Source organism: Polychytrium aggregatum (genome assembly GCF_025602895.1).
Source record: "Polychytrium aggregatum strain JEL109 chromosome Unknown BJ171scaffold_6, whole genome shotgun sequence".
In the NCBI taxonomy this organism is placed as follows: domain Eukaryota; kingdom Fungi; phylum Chytridiomycota; class Chytridiomycetes; order Polychytriales; genus Polychytrium; species Polychytrium aggregatum.
Window position 1 is genome coordinate 748,062 of NW_026516208.1, and position 24,889 is coordinate 772,950.

A 24,889-nucleotide genomic window follows, 5' to 3' on the forward strand; every position below is an offset into this window, starting at 1 on the left:
GGATCGCAATGTGTCCTTTTTTGGCAGTGCCATGCAGCCACTCTGTGGCCGGTCGCGCTGTGGCCGCTGTGGCCACGTGGACAAGGCGTGAACCCGTCAGCTGACCCCTGTCCGCACGGAAAAAATTTTCGGCGGGCTCTGGCTCGGGGGGTGGCGTGGCTGCGGACGCTGCCCTCCTCGCTCTCAAGTCTGGGATCTGGATCTGGGACGCACGCTTCCATCTGTTGATCTGCCCAGCGTCAAGCGTCAAGCCAGCGCCCACCAAGCCCCCAGGCCATCCTCCAAGCAACCTCCGTCTGCCATGGTCCAGCTTACAGAAATCCCCTCGAACGATCCCATCATCAAGGAGATCGAGGTCGAGAACGATGAAGACTACGAAGACATTGAGGACGAGGAGGAAGAGGTCCCTGCCAACCCGACCGAAGTGAACGGCAGCAACGAGCCGAGCACCAAGGCCGGCGTCGCCGCCGATATCGACGGAATCGACGACGAGGACGATGACGACGAGGACGACGACGACGACGACATGGACGAGTCGCTGATCGAGCGGCTGTCGGCCCTGACCGAGATCATTCCGTACGCAACGAGACGATCGGTCTACAATGCGGTCTCGGGCACCCTCGGTCTTGGATACGGCGTCCTGCGACTGGCCGGTGGTCTGGGATGGATCGTCGCCACTGCCTCGTTACTGGTGGCCCTGCCTGTTGCCCTCGAGGTTGAGCGCGAGACCTTTGCCCTGATGGCCGAAGCCCAGCAGCGCGGAGGTGCCCATGGACAGGCCCAGCAGGCCCAGCAAGTATGACCTTGTTTCATTCTGTTGCTCCATTCTGGCGTGGTGTCGCGATGGACAAATGCCGATCTCGCCGTGATGACCCCGACGCAATGGTGGTGCTGATGCGGTGTCCAGATGGCCTCCCTGGAGTGTACCGTCATTGAATCGATCGACTGCATCGAGGCAGTCGACTCGTCGAGGGCCCTTTGGCTAGTGCGGACCTCTGGGTGACCGGACTGCCCGATCCGGCTGCATGATTTGGCGCATCGGTTGGTCCAACATCCCAATGGCATCTCTCTGACCTCCGCTTCACCCCTCCTCTGTGCTTACTCAGGTCATCGGCGGCCCTGCTGCCTAAGCACGCATACTTTTCGGCATCGCACAGTCCTCCAAACTCCAATCAGCGTCCTTGGACATGCTTCAGGAGTCGCAACCCCTCCCTCCTCCTCCTCCTCTTTCCCTCTCCTCCCCCATCGCCACGCATCGCCACGCATGCTATTTTGTACAGGCATTCTCTACAGCGTTCACGAACGAAACGGAACGAAACGAAGCGAAACGAATCGGAGTTGCACTGGTATTTTGTGGTCCAACAGCAATCGCTCGGTTTTTGTCCTTCGGGATTCGGAATACACACCTCCCCACCCCCCGCTCGCTGCGTCAATGTCTGCCGTTGGTGGATGCTGCATGTGTCGGTGTTTGCTTTGCGTTTGTGAAGCCGCGATATATGGACAGCGGACTGCACAGTGTCGCCAGTATCGTCAGCGTCCGTTTCCGCCAACTCCCATGCTCGCTCGACGAGACTGCATGTGATGATTCAATGACACACGGCTCTCACTCTTACGCTTGGCTCAACACAATGTCTCGCTCAACGAGGGCCGTTGTCACTTGGCCCAGGTCGCTGACGGCAATCGTCGCGTGCTCCTGCAGATGCCGGTTCGCCTCGTTCATCAGCAGGACCGTAACGGCGCCGGCCTGGGTGCCGCAGGCAAGATCGTCCTTGGCATCGCCGACCATGATCAGCTCGCGAGGATCGTAGCCCCAGGCCCGGGCGATGTGCAGGAGCGGATCAGGCGCAGGCTTGGTCGGCACAAAGTCGCGGGTGATGATGGGGCTGAAGCGATACTGCGGAAGGTGGTTCTCGAGGACGTGGGCGACCGAGGGCATGGCATTGCGGGTCAGGATGGCCAGCGGGATCCGGAGCGACTGCAGCTCGCCGAGCAGCTTGTGGACATTGGGCTGGAGCTGGGTGTTGGCGAGGGCCTCTTCTACAAAAGGTGGGTCAAGCAAGCGACAATGTCAATCTCATGCACCCAACGGCTTTGGGTCAAGGCATCATTTATCCTGTCGGTCGACTTGCACGCTGGCCGGAGCAGCCGCCATCATCGTTGCACTCGTTCTACGGGTCGGTCTCTGGACATACCCTCCATCTCTCGGATGATCCGTTCGGCCGCTACCCGCCTCTCGCCCGTCCATTCGTTCAGTTTGTGCACAATATCGTCCGAGGCGTGCAGATCCAGTCGCCGCCTCATTTCCTTAAAGTTCTGTTTTGTGGAGTGCCACGTTTGTGCGATCGGGGAAGGTGGAGGTGGGAAGGAAGAAACCAGGTCGATGAAAACGTCAGTGAGGAAGCGATTCGCAGAAGCACGCAATGGTATTGCCGCCAATGTCCCTGGCCCTCGGCATTGGCAAAGGCCAAGAGTCCAGATCGGATGCGTAGTGGCGACCACCGTACCAGAAACGGGATCGTCAAGGTGCCGTCCATCTGGCATAAAGAAGACGGAGAGAGGAAATGAGGATGCCGCCAACATCGACAGCAGAGGCAGCCAAGAGAGGTTTGATCAAGTGTGTCGACCAGGGTTTCATCAAAGCACGGCCCGGACGAGGGATCAGCCTACATCGAACACCACGCCTCGGATGGTTCTGGCAGCTTTCATCATATCGGAGACACTTGAGCAGCAGATGGGAGAGAGCTGCGCCGGCTCTTTGGTGTACACACGCAAGCCCGAGAGGAGAGAGATCAGATGGGATCAAGACGGGTTGGTGCTGGCTTCAAAGCGCAGGCCATGCATGGAGGTGCCACAGCCCCGGGATTGCAGTGCATGCATTGCAGCCACCGGATTCCCCAGATGGCCAAATGGCCAAATGGCCAGAGACACACCCAGGATCCACAACCATCTCCATTCCGGATCGCATAGAAATTCACTGACACCATAGCCAAGACGTATCTCGCGTGTATTAGCCACGCCGCAGAAGCGGCACTGAGGGAGTGCGCAATACGACTCGGTCCTGGGCACTCGCCCGCATGCGTTTCAACCAGTATGGCCCTGTTTCGAGGCCAACAGAGCAAGCAGTGCAAGGGGGATGTGTCGCTCTATCCTGTTTCTGGTTCCCGGCCAGCCACAAATTGGCCCAGGATCAGCGTCGATCAGCGCTGGTGGGGCTCAGATGTGGTCGCTGCGGAACGACGCATACTGGGACTTCTTCTTCCTGCGGAAGGGCAGCTTGCCCATCACATCCACGTCCTTGAATCGCCGGGCAAACACCTTGAGCAGCTCGACAATCACGAGTTGGATGACGAGACAGATGAACACAATTCCCCATCCGATGGCACCAATGTCTTCGAGTTCCAGCACGGTGTTGAGACCTTGGGGGGGGGTATCAAGCATCCGAGTCAAGACAACAGCACCAGTCACTAACAGGGAACCCAGCACACGGTCTGAAGCTTGATGAAGGAAACATAGCTCGCTTTCGTCCGGCAGCGGCATCCCGCATCGATCGATGCTTGAGCTTCACAGATATGCCACGGCGCCGCCATCCCGCGTGAGCTTACCAGGAACATAGAGGCCCATCACCAGGAAGACGGTACTGAGCGCGACAGCGCCAATCATGAACTTGTTGCTGAAAAAGTCCACCCGGAATACCGACGAATCGATACTGCGAGCATAGAAACCCTGGATCAGCTGCATCATCGTCAGCACCGTGAAGGCCATGCTGCGGTTGAAGGACAGGTCGTTCTTGATGTGAAGCTGGTTGTTCTCGGCCATCAGGAACACGGCGAGCGTGAGCAGCGACTGCGTCAGGCCCTGGGCAATGATGATGCTGCAGGTGACAAAGTCGAGCACGCCCTTGGTGGGGTCTTTGGGCTTGCGGTTCATGATCGATCGCTCGTGGGGCTCGCCTGTGTTTGGAATAATGCCGGATGGCCCTTAAGTAAGCACCACGCATCCGTTCACTCACCACCAGAGCCGGCTGCTCTGGACCGACGATGATTCGCAGGACCCAGCGTTGGTATGACGCCAGCCGCTGCTGCGGTATGACCGGCCCAGCCATGTAACTTACCACCAAGTGCCATCGCGGGCGGGATATCCGCAATCACGTTGGCCCACAGAATCTGGATCGTCGAAAAGGGAGTTGGCACGTTGATAATGGCAGCACTGGGTGGGGGTGAACAGAGAAGCCGGCTGCAGTGAGTACGCATTATCCACGACTCGCCACCGAGCAACAATGTCGCTGCCACAACCTGTCCCAAGGAATCCTTGCCAACCCGGTCAGCAACCTTGGGAGCGCCGCCACAGAAACTATACTTACAGCAGGAAGAGGATGATCTCAGCAGAGTTGCACGAAAGCAGATAAACCACAAACTTCTGGATGTTGTCAAAGACACGTCGTCCTTCGCGGATGGCCTCCACGATGGTGGAGAAGTTGTCGTCGGCAAGGACAATGTCGGCGGCCTGCTTGGTGATCTCGGTGCCGCCAATACCCATGGCAATGCCGACATCAGCCTTCTTGATGGCAGGAGCGTCATTGACACCGTCGCCAGTCATAGCCACCTAAAGAGAAGAAAAGGATCAGCCGAGGCTTGTCCACGAACATCCTCGCCCGAGCCACCAAATTCCCGCCCACGCTGGATCTCGAGATGCCAGGCGAGACCACTCACCGATTCGCGCGCTTTCTGGAGGGCCTTGACGATCTTGAGCTTGTTGTCAGGGCTCACACGCGCAAAGACTCGTGGGAAGGGCCGCTGCTGGGCAAGCGCCTCCTCCGACAGCACATCAATCTCGTAGCCTTTCATGGCTCGGCTCTGTGCAGTGGAGGGAATCACAGTGTCAGCGCCACACATTCCCAGCCCAAGAATCACAGAGTGTTGTTTGTGGCTCAGTAAGCGAATGGATTGGATCAAAGTCTCGCTGTGCCCGTGCCGGTCAGACAAGAGTCTCCCAGATCCCGAGACCACTCACCTCGCTGGGGTTCTCGGGGTTGATGATGCCAAGCTGCTTGGCAATGGCGACGGCCGTGTTGACATGGTCACCGGTAATCATGATGACGGTGATTCCGGCACGGTGGCAGCTTGCGATACTCTCCTTGACGCCCTCCCTATTCCAGAGATTGCCACGATGAGCCAAAGGTAACGGTGAGCCAAATGCCACGGTGCGATCCACCAAACCAGAAGCAACCACGGCGACGGCACAGAGTAACAGCAGATACAGGCACAGCACAAAAGCCACAGGACGAGAAGCAAGCCGTGCATGCACACTCAAGCGAGCCGCCAGGCGATTTCTCACTTTGGGGGATCGATCAGTCCAATCAGTCCGACAAAGCCGAGGTTTGATTCGGCGAGACTCTCCTTCTTGCCAGCGATGATGTTGCTGCCCTCGGCCACCGACTGGCGCTTCATGGCAAGGGCCAGGACACGGAGACCCTTGGAGGCCATGGACGTCGCTCGCTCCGAAACGTAGGCCACATAGCGATCGTCGAGAGGCACAGGTGCGGCGTTGGCAATGTAGTCCAAGGCAGATTGGCCAGTCGTGATAGGCGGGAAGTAGTGTGTACACTTGCTCAGAACGCCCTCGGGGGCGCCTTTCACCAGGACAAAGGAGAGGTCGCTGGCCGGGAGCTCATAGATGCCGGACTTTGGAGAGCCCAAGGCAAACACGGCCGACATAAGTTTGCGGTCGCTGTCAAAGGCGTACTCGCCAAGCTTCTGCAGTCCGAGGTTGTTTTGGAACCATTCGCGCGTGAACCCGACCTTCTGGGCGGCAATGACCATGGCGATTTCGGTGGGGTCGCCGATGGGCTTCCACTTGTTGGTTTCGGGGTCCTTGTTGATGGTACCGTTGTTGCAGAGGCACGAGACCATCGTCGACAGGAGCAGCGACGGAGGGCAGCTTTCGAGCGATTTTGAAATGTTCGAGGCGCCCTGCTTGCGCTGCTCGTCTTTCTTGCCGATCTGCTCAGCCGTGTCAGCCATGGCATCTTCGAGGATTGCAGGGGCACACAGCTGGGCACACCCCTTCTCGGGATCCATCGAGGTCGAGTGTGTGTACAAATAGAGGTTGTTGTCACTCGCCCAGATCTCGGCAGTGCCCATCTTGCCCTCAGTCAGGGTTCCGGTTTTATCGGAGCAGATAACAGTGACTGAGCCAAGGGACTCCACCGAAACAAGCTTGCGCACGATGGCGTTTTCTTGGGCCATTCGGCGGACACCGAGTGCCATGGTCACTAGAGCAGACCAACAGCGAAGAGATTTCCAATTGGTGCTTGTGAGACAGAGTGCGTAGCGATAGAGCGTCGGCAGTGCCTCCGACATGTGCTGGCCGTAGCAGTGCTCGACAGACACATGCCGGATGCTCATGCGATATGGACTGGCACCCACCTGTGACGACGGCAACGAGACCTTCGGGGATAACAGAAACAGCCAAGCTGGAAGATGACCAAGAACATGAAATGAGATGTGAGTCCTCGATTCAAGGCAGAGCCGCGGGCAGTGGCGAAGGCGAAGGCCTTCCGCGCAGGAGCCACAAGCAGCACGTCCCGCACTCTGACCTGACGCCGACTCGAATCATCTCAGCAACAGGATTCTTATGGAGAAGTCCAATGCCGATAACGATGGCGCAGAGCAGGAACGCAATGATGACGAGCCAGGTGCCGAGAGACTGCAGCTTCTTTTGAATGTGGGTCATTTGGTGCGGGGTCGATGTGATGGCTTGCGAAATACGACCAATCTGATATCCACAATCACAAGATGGCAATACGCACGTTAGCGGCTGAAATATCCCGCGGGAATGACTTCATGGTACAGGCACACCAGCAATAGCAATAGCAATAGCAATAGCAATGGCAATGGCAATGGCAATGGCAATGGCAATGGCAATGGCAATGGCAATGGCAATGGCAATGGCAATGGCAATGGCAATGGCAATGGAAAACCCGACCGACGCTCGCTCCGCCGAACAAATAGCCGGTTACCTCAGACTCCAAGCCGGTTCGGACGACAATACCCTTGCCGCGACCTCGAGCGACAACAGTGCACATGAAGGCGTTGCCCTTGCATTCGGCTAGCGGAAGCTTGCGGGTCTGCGTGGATATGAAAGATGAGTGCTCGCCATCATCCAAAGCAGCGCAAGCACGCAGCACAAGTGAAGCATAGCCTGAGAGTCATCGTAGAGTAGTATCGAAGACACATACGCGTCGTCGGATGGTTCGGATGCTCTTGGGTGCGGCAACACTTTCGCCGGTCAATACACTTTCGACAATCTCGAGCTGGGCAACCTCACACAGCCGGAGATCGGCCGGGACAGCGTCACCTTCTTCGAGAACAACAAGATCGCCCGGGACAAGCTCGGCGGCATCGAGCGACTCTTGCTTGCCAGCGCGGATGACTGTGGCCTGGGAGGATGAGGGGGAGTTGCGGCGTTGGGATGGGTTATTCGTGGCTGCCAGGCGAAACAATGACAGCGAGCACGCACTGCAGGCTTCCGACTAGCATCGCTAAACGCCAAGCCCAAACGACATATGTGCGGGGACAGGAACAATGGATCGGAGTAGCCGAACTTACCTTGGGCACGCTGAGGGACATCAAGGCCTCCATGGCCTTGTTGGCCTTGTACTCCTGGCTGAAGCCAATAATGACGTTGATGACGACGACGATCAACAAGACTGCAGACGACTTGAGGTCGCCGCTGTCGGTGACGCCTTCGACGATCGCAGCAATGATCAGGATGATGACCATGAAGTCGGTAATCTGGGTGAACAGCAGTTTCCAGACCGAGGGACGGGGTGGATCTGGTAGCTTGTTGACGCCATAGTGCTCCCGATACACCTCGACTTTGTCCTGGGACAGACCAACTTGGACGTCAGAGTGGTACATCTTGGCGAGAGCCTCCGAGTTCTTGTCGAAATAGAGAGCTGCAGACAGCGGATGGTGGAGGCATTTGGTGAGCATCAGCGATGAAGTCGTAGCCGCCGTTCGTCGGGATGGGACAAAGGAATGCCCAGACACCAAAGACACGCTGTGGACAGCATTCATGCAATGCATCTACAAGGAAAAGGTCCCAGTCTGTCTCTGGCGACACAGCAACGGGCCGATCGGATGAAACCACGGGTATTTACAACGAACGATCGCGACGACAGTCATAGCAAGGGTTTCGAGCTGCCTCCGTTGCGCGCCAACGAAGGCGAATACCCGATGCATCCAGCGAGCAACAAGACGTACCCGACGGAGGGTAGAGCTGCTGAGGAGCCAAAGGCATGGCGGGGGAGGCAAACTTTTGGGGAAACTCGTCCATGAGTTTCTGGACATCGTCGTGTTCGTCGGCCTTGACGAGGTCCTTCCAGTCAAAGTGAGGGAACTGCATCAGCAGTCCAAGGATCGCGGCCGAATCTTCACGCTGCTCGAACGTGCACCACGGCTGGCATCGCCGGTGGATCATCAGGGTTTCTTTGAGATCCACCGAGTTCTTCTTGGAGACCACGTCCCGGAACTCTTCGACCTCGTCCAGGAACTCGCCAAAGAGGGTGAAGGCCATGTCGGCCTCCTTGGTGGGGATCTGCTTGATGAGCGATCCGGTCTTGTGCTTGCAGTGCTGCAGCAGGGCTTCGACGAGCCGGCGCATCAGCTCGGCGTCGAGATGGGGCATCTTCTTGCCCTTGATGCGGTACTCCATGACGTACTTGAGGCTTTCGAGGGCGGTGTCGAGCTCAATGTCCGGGTCGTTGGCATAGTCGATCAAGTCGCTGATATAGATGCCCAGCTGGTGCTCAATGCTCACTGCAGTGCCAAGGGATACAGCGTGGTCAACGGCCGATCGGCCGACATGGCAGCAGACACGATTGGAGGACAGGGTGTAGCATTCGGGTGCGGCATTGGGCGACGGCGATCGTGTGGCCGAGTCTAGCGACAGAGAAGACGCTCCCAAGACGGTGCGCAATCACGGAGCAGGATCGGGGGAAGGTTGCTCGACCGACTATTGAGCGACGTACCTCGGCCGTCGAGCATGACAGAGACGGAGCGTAGCTCGAAGGGCTGCTGCTGGTGCTGCTCATCGTTGCTGACCATCGCGGGCTGGGGGTGCTGTGGGCCAGACGAAGGATGAGAGGCGGGCGGGAGTCTGGCGGCTTGCTGCGACGAAGGCGGACGGATGGGTGAATGGAAGCAGGAAGGCTGGAGATATCGCCGGGTGAGGAGGGATGCTGCGACAGGCGACGCAGAGGGTCTATATAAGAGCACTATGTCGATGTCGGTGTGGGCAACACAAGACAAAGGTTGGCAAAACCTTTTTTTTTTCGCATCAGCCTTGTGGCCAGGCACGGCGGCAAGCCGAGCACAGAAACTTCGGAGGCCGCCTGGCGAGCCTCTGCGCTGCGTCCTGGGACATCACAGGCAGCATTTCAAGCGGGCGACGATTGGAGGGGAGGAGGAGTCCGCTTTGCTTGCTTGCATGGCGGCGAAGTGGGTGGGAGTGGTGCATGCATGCATTCGTGAATGGTGACAACAAGCCGCCGAAGTAATGGACGAGCGCCGAACAAGAGCGCACTTGTTTTGCAGCACTTTCGCAGCGAATTCGGGCGAATCGGATCGCCTGACGGTTTGGTGTCTGCGACAACGACCCAGCCCGCTGGCGGCATGGGGCCTCGACAAGAGGCGTCGGGCGGGAGATGGGAGATGCAAGTGCAATCTCGTCCTCCTCGAGCCCGCATGTGTTCGGCAGCGAGCGGATGTGGGTGGCTGGAATAGATGGGGGCAGAGATGGCATTGCAAGTACACTTTATTCAGAAAAAAACGGGACAATATAGCCGTTTCCATGAACATGTAGTATGTGCTGTGCTTGCGTCAAGCAAAGCCACAAGAAATAAAACAGATCACTTTGGCAGCCTCCGAGTGAAGACCGCCGGTCGCTCTCCGATCTCCACAATCGACCTGCACACTGTGATCATGTTGCGCGCCGCATTGACGTCGCGATTCCACACTGTCCGGCAGCTGGGATTCTTGCAGCTCCTGACAAAGTGGGAATTCGCAACACTGGGCGTATCGAGTCCTTCCAACCGAACTGGCTCCAGGCACTTGGTGCACACCTGTGAGGTGTTGAACTCGTTCGTCGAGACTACCTTGACGCTTCCGTGAGGGTGATTGGGACGGCGTCGGTGGTGCTCGAACTGCTCAAAGTACCGAGCAAACCGCTGCCTCCGAGGGCTGGATGCATAGCCCTTGCCTTGACGCCATGACGCATTGCCAAAGGCGATCACCACATCGGTCCGTATCGGGGCGTGCTTCAGGACGGCCTTGCACATCCTGTCGACGGCCACTTGGCGCCTCTTGTGGCCCGTGAAGCGATGGTGACGGGCCTTCTTGCCAAGGTGGAAGTCGAGCTGCACTCGCAGCTCCGGTCGCAGGACATGGGTGAGATGGACCTTGAAAGCCTCCGAGGACGACACCTTGGGCGAGGGGGTGGTCGACATCCAGGTCTCGATGCTGAGTCGATACTTCATGATATTGTGCCACTTGGTGTTGGACGTATGGCCACACATGTGCTGGTAGTGGCCATTGGAGAACGAGACCATCTCGTCTTGGTGGCCCGGTGCTTGGATGACCGCCGTGAAGATGGAGCCGACTCCAGGATCGATGCCAATCCAAGTGGTGCGATCGGGGTCTGGGTCGCCGATGTGGGCCTGGATGCGCTGTTCGGCAGTCGGAGGAGGCTCGATGGTCTCGGTGCGATCGGTTCGACGCACAAACTTGACGAGGCCGATGGTGCATCCAATGCCATCGGTGCTGATCTCGTAGTTGAACAGCTTGTGATTGATATCCCGGTCACGGAAGAGGGAACTACGCAGCTTGAAGCAACTGCGCCAGAGACGATCCTGGTTGTTAACACCGTCCTCACCTTCTTCCTTGAGCATGTCCCAGGTGAGTCCAAGGCGCTTCTTTGGACCCAGGAGATTCCAAAGAGTGACCGTGTCAATCTTGACATACTTGGCCTTCGCAGTGCATAGAGGAACTATCGTGCACACGGCCGGAGGAGTGTCCAGAGCGAGCTGCTTGAGAGCCCACTTGAGTCTGGATGCCAGCTTGTTGATCTTGGCCTTGGTGGTGCCGAGCTCAGACTTGGCCGTGGTGAACCTCTTGTCGTCGGAGGGAATGCCTCGGGCAGTGAGCTCGTCCAGCTTGGCCTGGCGCTGCAGCTCGGTGACTCGGAGGGCGGGCATGTCACAGTCGATCCACTTGTGGACATTGTCGACCATCTTGTCTCGGGCGAGGATTCTCACATGGTGTGAGAGGCGATGGAGGGCCCGGAAGCGGTCCTGGTCGCTTGCTGTACCGAAACTCGTCCAGGACGTGGCCAAAGTCGGGATAGAGGAACTCGAGATCGGCCTTGGGTGGAGTCTGCCCTGGTTTCTCGAAGAGCTCGAAGACAGGCCTCGATGGCTTCGTGCTTGTGCTTGTTGGCTGGGAAGACGGCAGCGCAGAAGCGGCGAAGGAGTCGCCAGTAGGCCAGGTCGAGATGGGTGGTGCAGTTGGTGGCATAGGCATTGACAGCGAGAGTGAGAAGCTGACTGTGAGCACCATCAGGCAGACGAGGGGCCGGAGGCAGGTCTGCGTGCCGAGTGGTCTGGTAGTCGCGAAAGGAAGCGACCAGATGCTCGTTGTATTTCTTGGTCTCCCTGGCCGTCGAGAGGGCATCGGCCTGGACAATCTTAAGCACTTGGCGAACGAAAGCAGGGGTGGCCTGGAGATGACAGGGACGGGAATATCCTGCTCGATGCACCGCAGGATGTGCAGGTTGAGCAGCCTGGATGCCTCGAACTGGATCTGGGTCATGGCCTCGACGGTGGCCTGGATCTTGTCGCGGAGAGCGGGATTGAGACAACAGCCATCCATCGTCTGCTTGAAGCAGCTGAACTGAGGGGCGGATGACCTTCCATCCACGAGTGGGACGACAGAACTCTTGAGGGGCCGGTATTTTGGACACTTGCTAGTGTTGCTTCGCTCGTGATCGGTGCCATCGCACTGGCGACATCGCTTGCCGGTACTCGAGGAAGTAGATGGACCAGGCTCGGTGGGATCGACATCCATTGGATCTGCAGAAGCAGTGGTGGTGAGCGATGGAGCAACAGACGACCAAGCATGCGTGGGGTCAGAATACGAACCAGAGACAGGCTCCGACTGTGACTTGGCTTTCTTGGGCCTGGGTGGCCGAGGCTGGCCATCACCAGTACCCTTACGCTTCGGAGGCATGGGGACAGAGGGATGCTGGATGCCTGCCAGTGGTACTGGTCAGAACAGAGACTTCTCTTTATCGTACAATGGCGCGATGATCAGATCAAGGCGAGATGAGGGAAGAAAGCAGCAGGACGAAGGTGTGGCATTTATACCCGAGAGCAGGAGCCCGTCTTTGCGGGTTGGTTGGGGAAGCGACCCTGTTCAAAAATCGCCGAGAGGTTCAAGCCAGGGATTTGAGCGTGAAAATGGCGGCTTGATTGGAGGGAACTCAACCCCAGAAGCGCATCGCTCGCTCAATCAGCCGTGGGAAGACATCTGGAAGCACCCTCCGAACGGCAGACTCAAACAGGGTCACCATCCCGACTCTGAACCCCTCGGACGCATTCAGCGCTGTTGTCTTCCTGTACTGATGCTTCACAATCCCAAAGAAGTTCTCGATGGGATTGAAGTCGGGCGAGGCAGGTGGGGTGAAGATCACTGACCATCCTCGGTGCTCGATGCAGTCCAGGACAGCCCTTGTCTTGTGCATGCTGACATTGTCCATCACAACCACAGAGTCGTCTGGGAAGGTCGCTCGCTCAAAGAACTCGACCATCGAGTGTGTCTTGAATGATGTGGGGATGTACATGCGATGCAGCACACCAGAGTGGTTGATGGCAAATGCAGCCGAGACAGACTTGTGTTTCATGTGATTGCGCTAGCGAAGCGAAGCACCCTTCGGTGAGTATCCGTAGAGAGGGAAAATGGATCTCCTGATCCCTGTCTCGTCGACAAAAACGAATCGTCGTGGGTCAATGGAGCGGACCTGGTCCCTGAACTGTGCCACTCGCTCATCCAGTCGCTTGGACTTGTAGAGGTGTGTTGCCCTCTTGTGTGAGAGACCTGCTCGGTGGATGGCAGTGTGGCAGAGTGAGAGTGATACTTTCCTCTGGAGGATGGACTCGAGCTTGCACCGCAGCACAGGACCAGTCTGGAACGGGTCCTGTTCAATCAGGGTGCGAATGACTGGACATGCCTGCTCGAAGAAAGTGGATCTGCGAGCTGGGACCCGGGATGGGTCATCCAGCTTGAGCCCTCAGGTGCCATCGATGGATGGTGCTCTTGGACACACTGAATATGGAGGCAACCTTGCGCAGGCTATGGATGAGATCGTAGCATCGCAATGCGGCGGTGCGAAAGTCGGATGTGTGGCGAATGGTCATGGCCAGCGCGCGATAACATTGGGTAACAAAATATTCGATGAATGGTCAAAAACCCGGGTGTCCCGTTTTTTATTGGATCGCCCGTAATATGCCGAGGGCTCGTCGGGCAGCAACGAGAGTGGTGCTGGCGTGCTCCTCTGTGCGCTCTGCCAGGCCCAGCACCATCTTCTCTTCCCTGATCGCAGCACCCACACCCCATCCCGTCCCGTCCCTGCCCCCCCCCGCTCCAAATGGCCCACAGCGTCGACCCCGATACCCTGGCGACCTACGTCGAGGGGCTCACCCGGCAGATTGCTGAACTAAAGGAGATTATCGCTGCCGGTGAGTCTACTCATCCCGGATGTCGCCGTCCACGCCGAGAATCGATCGTCCGCGCCGAGACTCGATCGTCTGCGATCAATCTGTGTTGGCAACAGGGCGGCGGCGTGTATGTACTGTTGTGCTCATATTCGCCTCGTGCTGTGAAGGACCCTCGGCGCCAAGCGGTCCTGTCAAGTCGTCCGACGACGACGAAAAGAGCAAGGAGATTGCCGAGCTGAAGGAGCAAAAGTAAGGCGGCCGGGTGTGGACCGATGCTGCCCAATTGTCGTCGACCAGAGGCTCCAGCACGGCAAGCGGGGTGTTCGTCCTCGCCCTTCATGAGCCAAAGGATGCTCGCTCGCCGTCGGCTCTAGTCGCTGGCCTCTCGTCCTTCTCCCCGATCGGCCTGCTCTGTGAATGTCCCTCCGATCCGTGGGTGCGATCGAGCTTTGCTGATCCCGAATGAACATGCTCCTGTCTCTCTTGACCTCCAGCCGCAAGCTGGCCTACCGCATTGAGTTCCTCCTCCGTGCCCTGGACGAGCGGGATCGCCAGTAGGCAGAAGAATCTTGCGAATCAAGTTGCCGGAGACGATGTCCCCTCCACACAGCCCCCGGCTGTCGGGCCGATGCGACCGGCAACCTGAAGCAAGTCCACTCCTACTGTTGAGACCAACGACCACTCCTGGATCTTGAATACATACATGCTTCATCCATCGCCCACATCGCCGTCCGCCTCATGGATACGATGCAAGAGGCGTGTCGAGCCGATCTGCTCGCCTCAAACGATCCGATCACGGAGCGAGGACATCGCAAGCCAGCCCTCTGCCAATGTCAGTCCATGGGTCTGCCTGATTCAAAAGGGAATGTATTAACAGCGTTCGACAGCGAGAGCAGGCTTGAGCTCACGTATATTCCAAATGCAATCGATGGAACTGTCGTCCTCATCGACCCACGTCGGTGCTCGAACGGGATCGGGAGCAGTCGGATGGACGAGGTATGGCTGCGATCAGGACGATCAGGACGAGGACCAGGACGAGGATCAGGCCGGTGGACCTTGTGGGCTCTACTTTTTGGCATAGGTGACCTTGATCTCGTGGGTTTCGGTGATCTTGCAGCCGTGCAGGCGCACCTTGGCCTCGGTTGCAAAGAACTCGTTCTCGTACTCGACGAATGCAATCGGCTCGCCCTTGCGAGTGAGCATGCGGACTTCCTTGAAGCCAGGGAATCTGGACAGTGGGAAAGAGCGAGAGATATCGGTGTTAAGTACACGAGGAAACACCGACTGTCCGGCCCATCGGTTGATCGTGAAGGGGCGGCAGGACGTGGGTGATTGGCTCCGCATGCTGGGCAAAAGAAGGGCCATCAATTGGCTTGTGACTGCAACGTACTGTTTGAACAGATCGGTGACGATCTCTGAGGTGGTGCCCTCGGGGAAGTTCTCGACGAATAGCAGACTGTTGGGCGGCAGCTGCTCCTCTGTGTGGCAGCAAGGACATAGTCAGCATATTGTATATAGGCTAGCGAGCGAGATGACGCTATGCAGCGAGGGAATGCGCCAAGTGCAGGACGCTTGTCGACAATTACCGATGATCTCGGTCTTGATCTTCTGGGCCTCCTTTTCGCGCTCAACTGGAACACGGCGCCATCATAGGTGTTAGCAATCAAGCAAAGAGCCGAGCTAGTCTGTCGTGCGCTGCAGACCGATGGCTTAACGAGGCCCTGGTCAGTTGGCTTTCGGCCGGAGAGACGAAGCGATCGTCCGGACACATCCACCCACGTTCACGCAATCGGGAAATACGATGGAGTCCCGGGGTGATGATCGAGAAAGGATCGAACACACAGGAGCCCGCCACGATTGGACCCGTGGGTAACTTACGTTTCATCTGCTCTCTACGCTGCTTCAGCTCCTCAATACTGCCGCCTTCTTGCAGGACTGTGGTGTAGTGGGGCGTTCGAGCAAACTGGATATCCTGTGGTCGCCGTACAAACAAAGCCGAGGTTAATCTTGATGGCGACGCGGCCCCACACAATAATCTTGTGGGCGCCCGACTAAAACGAGCCAAAGATGGGAGATCGCAGCAGATTTCCGTCATCCAGGGCCCGCTCACCATGGGTCTCTGAAAGAGCGGGAAGGCGTGCAGTTCCTGTTTGGCTTTCTGGGCCGACTCGAGTGTCTTGAAGGTGATGAACGCCTGTCCACGCAGCTTCACGTTCCGTTTGGCCCGAACCTCCACGATCTCTCCGTACTGGGAAAAGACGGCCTCCAGATTCTTTAGCAGAGCTGGAGACGGCAGCGGATCGACAGGATGGTTGGCGGATTTGTCCGGCGACGACGTTGTTGGGCGGTGCATGTTTTCGGGCACGCACGATCAGCGCATGTTGGTCCAGTGTAGTGCCCACGGTTGAGTCGGCATGTCCCAGATCCGAGCAACGAACGACGATCGAGCGTGTTGCGTCGTGTTGCGTTGTGTTGCGTTGCGTTGCGTTGTGTTGGAGGAGCAGATCCAGATAATCGTGGTTGGCATGTCGGGCATGGTCGGAAAGCGAGCAAGTTGAGGATCGCATCCGATTTGGCACAGGGCAGGCACGATAGAAGGAAAGTGATGACCATATTTGACACATATGGCCGATATGATAGGGTCAGCTGTGGATCATGGATGTTGCGATGCAGCTATGGGCTGCTGGTCATGCAAAGTGTCAAGTCCATCACACGGACAGATCTCGAGCGTCTGGGCTGTCGCTCCAGCAGATCTGCCTGGTGTGGAGCCGGAGATACCCATGCGCCTGCCGCAGATCCATACAGCCAACGTACTTTTGTGGTTGATGCGCTCATTCAGCCTTCGCACATACAGCGTCTTGTTGGGCTCTGTCGGCGGTGGGGCCATCGGCTCTCGTGGGGCAGGCACCAGTGGCATCCCGATCGGAGCTGGCATCGGGGCAGGCGGATACATGGCCGGAGCGCCCATCATCGGCGCTGGAGGCACCATCGAAGGGCCGCCGGGGGGAAACGGCATGGGCGGGGGGCCGGACGGGTTCATGGCGCTGCGGGTCTTGCGGGGCTTCGTTGCTGCAGGAGATCAGGACGAGCCCAGGCGCAAGGACGAGCTTGGGCGGCATCGGCGAGTCTGCCTTGCTCACGTGGCTGAGATCGCGTGACCAGTGCTGCGCACCGCGTGGCTCGAGCCGAGGCCGTGGGAACGGTGCTGGAGGGGATGGAGCGATGGGATGCATCGGCTCTCTGACAACGCACGCCGCGACTGGATCGCATAGAATTATGCACTTGGTAGCGAACGAGCAAGCTGGTGAGCTCGTTAAATTGGGCGTCTGTCCCATTTCAATTTGGGAGTGAATGTATTACGCGGACACAACAGTCGGATGATGCGTGGGAGAAGCAGTTCCAGGGACACTGCCTCACCTCCCACCTCCCGCTCCTCACCTCTCGCCGCTTGCCGTTCATTCCGCAGCACGAGACAGCTCAGACACATATTCTCCGGCGCGATCGTCGACCAAGGACATCAGTCCAAGGGTGAGCTGGATCTGTGACGGTTGCTTGAGCCACGCACGAAAGTCTGTCTCGATCTCAGCCAGCGAGGACGAAAACATGGACTTGATCTTGGATCGTAGCGGGCGAGGCGGATTGGCCTTGTATCCCTCCGGTAGCTTGAACGGGTAGCTGTGAGACTCGGGTCGGCCTGGCTCCGGATGCATCTGGAAGGGCAACTGGTAGGCATAGAACCGAGCTGGGTCCAAAACGATTGTGCTGAGTTCACGCGCAAGCTCCTCGTGCTTGGAGTGGTGAGAAACGTTCCAGAAGAGGACCCTGTTCCAAAGGTTGTGCTGCGGTCGCAAATCAATCTGAGCCATCTGGGTGCAGGCCAGGATGTTGGTGTGGAATGCGTTCATTGGCGACAGCATTGATATCACACTGCGAGCCTGCGGGGCCTGTGACAACGGCTGGTCGTCAGCGCGATCGGTCACGATGATGGGGGTGTTGGTGATGCACGCAACCTTGACCAAAGTGCAGTCCGAGAGCCGAACACTTCGAGCACATGTGGAGAGGCGCACGTTGTGGCATCCGCGAAGGTGAAGCAGCGACGCCACGACAAAGATGCTGACGTTGGTGCAGTCAGTGACGGTGACGGCTGTGGATGCTCCCAGCACATAGACCACGGCGTTGCTTATCCGACAAACGTGGAGGTGAGGCGGGGTGGCCCGCGGAGGAATCCAGATCAGAGGACAGCGAGGAGAACGAATGTACACGGCTGGTGGTGCGGTCGATATCAGCGCATGGTAGAGTTGGTTATACATGGAGGGTATCGGCGATGCCCAGAGCCAGCAGCAAGAATGGTGCGGGCCACACCCACTGTGCGACTATATGATTCAACCTTGCGACTTGGCTGGGAAGTGACGGAAGCCAGTCCCCGCTGGACTCACCTCGATCATCTGGCGCATCCGTCGAGTCTCTCAGGGGCAGACCTTCGATCATGCCGCTCTTTGAAAACGATATCGCAAAGCTCGGATCCTCATACATGACTCCGGCACGGATACTGGCTGAATGGCAGCACCACTCGAAAAAGGCGCTGACCAGTTCGATGTTGACTTGGTTGTCCCGAGGGTGGATGCCAAACTCGCAGAGCCTGGCCACTGCCTGAGAAACCAGCACAGGGACACTGCCCGATGATGACGAAGGGGTCAACAGATCCGAGAGGCCGCTATCCACGGACGCCTCGGGCGACGGCACATCGGCTCTGGTCGGCCCGTTTCGGCACACGGCCTCATGCAGCGACGCTGCCGAGCTGGATGATGACAGGGCCGAGGAGCCAAGGCGCGACTTGAACCAGAGCCGAAAATTGCGCAGAAGCCCCGATTGGTCGCGGTCCAGAGCCGGAAGGGTGCATTTCCAGACAAAGTCCAGGCAGCACAGGTCGTCGAGGCAAAAGTTGAGACTGGCACTAGCGGCGCTGTCGAGGTCCTCGACGGTTTTGTACTCGCCGAGGCCGTAGTAGACGACAAACACGGGCTTGAGCCACTGGTGGCTCGCACCGAGCCAGAAGGCAAGGTGGTTGCCATAGCAGGCTTGAAGTGCCTCGGCCTCGTTTTGGAACTGCGGGGCGCTTGCTTCCGGGTCTGGTGTGGGGCGGGGCGTCTGGTCGCCCTCGAATGCCGACTCGCAGCCGGGATATTCGCCACACGCCAAATGGGCCAACTGGATGAAGAGAAAGAGACAGAAGCACGCGCACTCGATCCGACAGAGTGTTCTGACGTGGGCCGTACTCTTGCCAGCTTGCGCGAACGGCGTTTCTTGCAGCAGCAATTCAAAGTCCGTCGCGAAAAGAGCTCGGTGGGTGTCGTCGGGCCCTATGCTTGCGCTGTGCTCGTCCCGGACGCCGTTGCTGCTCGTGCTGCGTCCGTCGCGAGTGCGGTTGACGACGGGCCACACTGCATCGAAGAGTGCGCAAAACGTCGAGAAGAGGGCCGAGGCATGCAGCGCCGACAGATTCATTCGATGCTGACCGATAGCCAGCCAGTCGGGATACGCGACGTGCCCATTGCAGGCAACCGCAGCATGAAAGTCGTGGGCAACCAGAAGCAGGATGGATGGAGTGATGCGAGTCCCAGGCGGGATGGGCAGCAGCGAGTGAGAGAAGACAATGTTGTTGAAGCAGCACGACATTGCTGGTGCGAAGGCGATTGAGACGACGGTGTTGGATGCAGAGAGCAGAATGGATAGGCAAACTTGGTGGTTTGCAGGGACAAACGCTGCCGTTGAGGCCTCTGAGAGCCTCGAATCATGAGTCGCGCGGGCTGGTGTCGCTTCAGGAACAACCCAGAGGCCGGGCCCGGAAGCCTGGCCCGAGAGACGGTCGCAGTGCAGACGAGGCACCCGCCATGCCAGCCTGGTGCACTCATGCTCGAGAGTGATGTCTATGGCGATCCAGAGGCGATCCAGAGGCGATTCAGAGGCGATTCAACGGGGGCGGCGACGAGCGACATCACTATGAAAAAAAAGCTGACGTGTAAATTACGCGTTGGCCAATACTTCCCTCGCAAATCCCCCACCGGACTCAGCATAACAAGGAAAAACACGTCTTCTCGCGTTTTGTTTTGCCTTGGGGGTCGCGTCTGGCCACTGAAGCGACCGCGACGGGCTCGGGTCACCCGCATTTCTCCTTGTTCGTCCAGGTTGCTGGCTCCCTGGGTGTCCCCGAACCCGCACTGCCACATCCCGTGGAGCCCTCGGCCAATGGGCTGCTTCCGTTCACGTGACATGGCATCCGAGTCATCCCGGCTTTTCACTGTCTTCCGCGACTCGTTCACTGTCCATGACCCCCGGCTGCTTTCCTGACTCATCTGTGTTCATGGGTCATCAGAGCCTTCGGACTTGGACAAAAACCGGGCATTTCCGCCCCCAGTTGCTTCGTCAATCTCCTCTTGATCCTTTCTCCCCTCGACCTTCTCATCCGACTCTAATCATGAGTTCAGCCGCTCAACCATCTGGGCACGATCACCCAAGGCATACTCCATATCCAATATCATCGACCAGGGTACCATCCTCGATAAATAGGGCTCACGATGGGCTTCCCAAGAACAGATCCATCTGTCGTTGTCGCAAGTGTAGCACCGATTCGCAAGGCTTCAGGATTGTCTCCAGAACGACCTACTACGACCACTTCTATCGCTATGGCTTTCCACCTGGAGTCCCCCCTGTTCACATGTACTCGCTCAAAGATCCTCAAGAAAACACAGCTGGCCATCTTTCTTCGTTCCCTCACCGTCCTATTACAAGCATATGCGAAAATAACCCCAATTTGCGAACTTCGCCGACATTTCATCCCCCAGTGTTGGTGGTAGATGAACTGCGACCACATGGGATAACATCGCAGCGACCTTCATTGGGTAAGACTGAGCACCTGATATCACATTCTCGCTAAATTTTTGTGTGCGTCACGGTTTCAGTCTTGAGCAATAATCAGTGATCTGTGCTTGGACGCTGCCAGAGCTCACTACGAAATGACCAATACACTCTCGATTTGTCCGACTTTGTTTCTTCATCCTTGGCCTGGCCCAAAGGCTCACCCCGCGCATTTGAGCACGAGAGCATGGATATCCAAACAGGAGCATCTATTCAGCAATGCACCCAAGACAACGAAGGCCCTGCTCCAGCTCAATTTGAACGCTGCCCTTCGTGGTCGCCAAGCATGTGGGCATCGCGGGACTCTGAAGAAGCGTCCATGTACTACGAAGACTCTGAAGACTCTTCGATAGACTCAGAAGACACCACTTCAAGCTCACCGAGAGAATTCGATGACATTTCGGGTGAGATATCAACGTCACCCAGCCTGATCGTATCGTCGAATCTTCCTGGTCTTGCTTCAGAGTCCGGTTGACTCATATAAATGCCACGGTTCACCTTCCAGGACAGTATCCGGATAGCTTCCTCGGCCACTTTCGACTGCTTGAAATGAATGAAGATGATGAAGAAACTGGTGACGAAGAGCCCCGCATATCAGATGGTGAGTCAAATTCAAAGGACAGATAGCAATCCGATGTAGCATCCGAATTGATGTATTCACCCGCGGCTTTCCCCCAGATATCCCGCCCTTCTATTCGCAGCTGGTCAAGGTGTTGACCGAGTGCAATGTTACCGACAAAGCCATCAAATCTGTCCTTAATCATTGCAACAAATTCCAAGGATTGTCATTACCAGCTGCACCCAGTCTGTACAAGATCCAAAAGATCATTTGTTGCGAGTGGAACGAGTATCTTCAGAGGCTTCCCTGCTGCCCAAACAGCTGCATGGGATTCGACATCAATGATAACCAGAGTCGAATATGCACGTTTTGTGGAGAGGATGCTTATGCGACGGTGAACGAAAAACTTCTGAATGGCGGCATTCAACCACAACTGAGGCCGATTCAGACCTACAAGTATTTCGATTTTGTTCAGATACTTCAGACACTCTACCGAAATCCAACTATGGCAGAGTTGATGATGTACAGAGCAAACAGAGCGAGCGAACCAGGTACTTTCCACCCGTATTATTTCCCAATACTATATTGCTATATGGTGCTCTGAACTCACCAAATCTGAATCTTCAGGCGTCATGAGCGACATTTTCGATGCCGAATATTACCAGCACCTTTGTAGTCGCTCAATGTTCCAGCAGCCCACCGACGTTGCTCTCGGGCTGCATTTTGATGGCTTCAATATCAATCAGAGGTACGCCCGCTCTCTGTTTCAAAATCAGATTATAACCACAGCTGACCTTTGTATCTGGTGTAGGCAAAGCCATCAATCGTGGGGCTTCATCTTGATCAACTTCAATCTTCCACCTGCTCTGCGCTACAAAAAGGAAAATCTCATTACGGTCTTGCTTACGCCTGGTCCACGATCGCCTCGTGACTTTGATACATTTTTGAAGCCGTTTTTCGAAGATATGAAGAGACTTGAGACCGGTGCGTAAGCCCCTCTGGTGTGGATCACTTGGTCACTCCACATAATCCTCGCGAGAGCACGCTGCTGACGGAGCAATGTCTCTCGCTCCCAGGTGTTGAGGCGATAAGGGTCGACAAAAATGGCGTGGAACATTCTTTCACTCTCCGAGGTCACTTGCTGTACTGCCAGAGTGACATGCCCGGATCCAACAAATTCGGTAAATTTTCTGGGCACACCGCCACGAAGGGCTGTCGTCTCTGCGAAATAACGGCCACGAGGGCCGGGGGTGCCATGTGCTTCTATGAACGTGACACTCCCAGTCCATACCGCACCGAAGAGAGTCTGAACAGAATATGGGAGGCCATCGATCAAGACGGCATGCCCCGAAACGGTACGTTAACGAGACGAGTCAGGGCGTTGTTTTCGACTCCGATGTTAACATTAACTATGTTGATCAGGGATCGTGGGGCGACCAGGTGTAACTCAACTTGAGTCCATCGAGCTCAGCTTCTGTCTTCCTCTCGATCTGATGCATGTGATCTCGAACATCGGTCCACTCATGATGGAGATTTGGAATGGAACGCGGAAGGCTCCCTCATCCTCAAGTTTGGACCAAAAGATCACGTCCAAGTGCCTGAAAAAGATCGGAAGATGGATCAGCGAAGGCAGGATTCAGATTCCAACAGGCTTTGGTGCCTCTTGTCGGGACCCTGTCTCATACAAAAGCTTCAAAACCGAAGAATGGAAGAATTGGATTATCATGTACTCCCTACCTCTGCTCAATGCGGCGGGCTTTCCACTAGAACACTTGTAAGCTCTTGATATTGTACCCTGCTCGAACCGGGGCCCGTCCTACGGTCGATGAGATACTTGATTCGAATTGATCCTAACAGTGATGCTATTGTGCCTAGATTGGGATGGAGGCGCTTTGTCTATGCCCTTCGATTGATGCTGCTTCCCCAGTTGAATGTTGCTCAATGCAATCAGATCGAGAGAAATCTTCAGAGGTTCCAGGAGTACTACACAGAGCAAGTAGCACGAGACAGCAGTCCCTTCACTTGAGGATGTTGGGCAGCTCACTAATTCTCAATATCTAACCACGTATACTCGAAATGTATTCACCAGGTCAATCGCAAATCTCCCAGAGTCACTCGAACCTCCTCCAGACAGAGCTCCAGACCTGTCTGGACTTCGTTTGATGAAAACCTACGTGCATCAGCTCCAACACTTGCCTAGGTGCATCCGATTGTTTGGACCCTTGGTATATCAATGGCAGTTTGAAATGGAAAGAACCTGTGGTCGCCTGAAGCTCATCGGGCGATCGAAGGTCCATCCAGTGGACAATATGGCCAATCGGCTCGTCCTCCAAAGCTCTCTGAGCGGTCCAAGCATTGCTCCGAACTTGACCTTGAGAGGAACATCCAGGTTGGGCGAAGACCCTGGGATATGGCCATCCTCCTTTGCAAACAATGGGCGGGCCTCGAATCAAGATAGCCGCGGAACCTTGTCTGGCCAGCAACAAAAGCTGAAACTACCTTCTGAACAAGTCGCGAAGCTAAAGAGCGCTTATGCCAGGACGATTTCTGCCAATTCCTCATACGGCTATCGTGAAGCCTTGCAATATGTCCATTCACTTTGGGATCAGAATTCGGACACTTGCTCCAAACACACCAAGATGGACGCGGGGGAACTACATGTCATATCTCAATCACATCGGATGAGCACGGCACATCATCGGATGAACTCTGTTGTGAAGGTAAGGCATTCGGCAGCGCGCGATAGCGAAGCCTCATATGAGCTAATGCATTCTGAATCTACAGGTTTGGACCAATATGCCCGATGCATCAGCAAGCAATCACCCATATTCTTCTGTCCGCTTCTATCAAGTCCAATATTTCATCAGCCACTCCTTTGATGGAGAAACAACAAACTGGGCATACTGTGTGATTCCAAAGATCAACATCAGATATGGAGATGACAGTTCAGGATACCGCCCATGCAACGAGTGCGCTACCTTCCACCTCGACAGCATGGAGTCAACGAATCATATCTTTGTTCCAGCCGATGCCATCGTTTCTACTGTCGGATACTTCGAGATGGAAGGCGGTGGGTACAGCTTTGCTGCAATTGGAGAGGCAAAGTCAGGCTGATACTTATATCAACCATTCCAGGTGGCTTTTATATTATCGAGCAAGATCCTCCGATTTGACAAGTCGATGCAAATGTCGCAGGTAGTTGGGCCAAAAAGTGCTTGAGGCCGCTTGATGACGAAGGGAGTTTGTCCGAACTTGACCCATAGTGACCATATCAGTGTAATGACAGGTCAAGTCGGAAGGTTTGGAATATAAATATCCCCCCGACCACCGCTTCCTGCCCGCTTCCGTCGTCAGGCTCAAGTCAATACTCCCCTCAGGCCCTCTCTATCCTAACTTCCTCGGCGGGCCCATGAGCCGATCGATGACATAGGTGCCGTTAAACGCATGCATATTGAGGATGAGCCGCATCATGAATATGTCTCTAATGTTTTTAACTCTAACGCTTCCTCTTTCACTATCTTGAATATGTCTCGAATGTAGGAAGCCATCCAAATCCAAGTAAGTCCCTTCATGACGATTGAGTATCATCTGAGAGAGCTCGAAGGCGACGCTTCAACTAACCGCATCGCTCATTCCCTCCAGAT

The 24,889-nt window shown here is 56.3% G+C and overlaps 5 protein-coding genes across 5 annotated transcripts; 1 reads left to right on the forward strand and 4 right to left on the reverse strand.

Moving 5' to 3' along the window:
- The first annotated feature begins 163 nt into the window (after positions 1-163).
- Positions 164-1,423, forward strand: BJ171DRAFT_492132 (mitochondrial import receptor subunit Tom22-domain-containing protein). Its single transcript, XM_053109785.1, has 2 exons — positions 164-796; positions 1,107-1,423. Exons 1-2 carry the CDS (start codon positions 302-304, stop codon positions 1,128-1,130), a joined length of 519 nt encoding a protein of 172 aa, XP_052970023.1. The 5' UTR covers positions 164-301; the 3' UTR covers positions 1,131-1,423.
- Positions 1,424-2,917, reverse strand: BJ171DRAFT_438949 (HAD-like domain-containing protein). Its single transcript, XM_053108014.1, has 4 exons — positions 2,668-2,917; positions 2,505-2,534; positions 2,193-2,313; positions 1,424-2,037 (listed from the first exon to the last, which is right to left on the reverse strand). The coding sequence occupies exons 1-4, from the start codon at positions 2,707-2,709 to the stop codon at positions 1,610-1,612; spliced, it is 621 nt and encodes a 206-aa protein (XP_052970024.1). The 5' UTR covers positions 2,710-2,917; the 3' UTR covers positions 1,424-1,609.
- Positions 2,918-2,970: 53 nt separating this feature from the next.
- Positions 2,971-9,287, reverse strand: BJ171DRAFT_492135 (uncharacterized protein). Its single transcript, XM_053109786.1, has 14 exons — positions 9,032-9,287; positions 8,265-8,819; positions 7,608-7,957; positions 7,238-7,438; positions 7,019-7,126; positions 6,596-6,774; positions 6,426-6,472; positions 5,335-6,271; positions 5,011-5,146; positions 4,710-4,853; positions 4,361-4,602; positions 4,112-4,206; positions 3,603-3,950; positions 2,971-3,416 (listed from the first exon to the last, which is right to left on the reverse strand). Exons 1-14 carry the CDS (start codon positions 9,105-9,107, stop codon positions 3,214-3,216), a joined length of 3,621 nt encoding a protein of 1,206 aa, XP_052970025.1. The 5' UTR covers positions 9,108-9,287; the 3' UTR covers positions 2,971-3,213.
- Positions 9,288-14,618: 5,331 nt separating this feature from the next.
- On the reverse strand, positions 14,619-16,865 carry BJ171DRAFT_492181 (uncharacterized protein). Its single transcript, XM_053109787.1, has 6 exons — positions 16,586-16,865; positions 15,882-16,054; positions 15,650-15,743; positions 15,358-15,402; positions 15,162-15,249; positions 14,619-14,999 (listed from the first exon to the last, which is right to left on the reverse strand). The coding sequence occupies exons 1-6, from the start codon at positions 16,809-16,811 to the stop codon at positions 14,837-14,839; spliced, it is 789 nt and encodes a 262-aa protein (XP_052970026.1). The 5' UTR covers positions 16,812-16,865; the 3' UTR covers positions 14,619-14,836.
- Positions 16,866-17,226: 361 nt separating this feature from the next.
- On the reverse strand, positions 17,227-19,447 carry BJ171DRAFT_578425 (uncharacterized protein; the record flags this gene model as incomplete). Its single annotated transcript, XM_053113886.1, has 2 exons — positions 17,227-18,035; positions 18,208-19,447. 2 exons carry the CDS (start codon positions 19,445-19,447, stop codon positions 17,227-17,229), a joined length of 2,049 nt encoding a protein of 682 aa, XP_052970027.1.
- Between the last annotated feature and the right edge of the window lie 5,442 nt (positions 19,448-24,889).

What these genes read in the sequence shown, in the direction of transcription:
- BJ171DRAFT_492132 (XM_053109785.1), top strand. Translation starts at nt 302, where the DNA reads ATGGTCCAGCTTACAGAAATCCCCTCGAACGATCCCATCATCAAGGAG. An exon ending in AGGCCCAGCAGGCCCAGCAA is followed by an intron (nt 797 to 1,106) that starts GTATGACCTTGT and finishes GTGCTTACTCAG; the next exon opens with GTCATCGGCGGCCCTGCTGC.
- BJ171DRAFT_492135 (XM_053109786.1), bottom strand. Translation starts at nt 9,107, where the DNA reads ATGGTCAGCAACGATGAGCAGCACCAGCAGCAGCCCTTCGAGCTACGC. An exon ending in TGTCCCTCAGCGTGCCCAAG is followed by an intron (nt 7,439 to 7,607) that starts GTAAGTTCGGCT and finishes TCATCCTCCCAG; the next exon opens with GCCACAGTCATCCGCGCTGG. An exon ending in TCCGAACCATCCGACGACGC is followed by an intron (nt 7,127 to 7,237) that starts GTATGTGTCTTC and finishes ATATCCACGCAG; the next exon opens with ACCCGCAAGCTTCCGCTAGC.
- BJ171DRAFT_492181 (XM_053109787.1), bottom strand. Translation starts at nt 16,811, where the DNA reads ATGAACCCGTCCGGCCCCCCGCCCATGCCGTTTCCCCCCGGCGGCCCT. An exon ending in CGCTCTTTCAGAGACCCATG is followed by an intron (nt 15,744 to 15,881) that starts GTGAGCGGGCCC and finishes CGGCGACCACAG; the next exon opens with GATATCCAGTTTGCTCGAAC. An exon ending in GCGTAGAGAGCAGATGAAAC is followed by an intron (nt 15,403 to 15,649) that starts GTAAGTTACCCA and finishes GCCGTGTTCCAG; the next exon opens with TTGAGCGCGAAAAGGAGGCC.
- BJ171DRAFT_438949 (XM_053108014.1), bottom strand. Translation starts at nt 2,709, where the DNA reads ATGATGAAAGCTGCCAGAACCATCCGAGGCGTGGTGTTCGAT. An exon ending in TCCGAGGCGTGGTGTTCGAT is followed by an intron (nt 2,535 to 2,667) that starts GTAGGCTGATCC and finishes TCTTTATGCCAG; the next exon opens with ATGGACGGCACCTTGACGAT. An exon ending in CCTTGACGATCCCGTTTCTG is followed by an intron (nt 2,314 to 2,504) that starts GTACGGTGGTCG and finishes TCCACAAAACAG; the next exon opens with AACTTTAAGGAAATGAGGCG.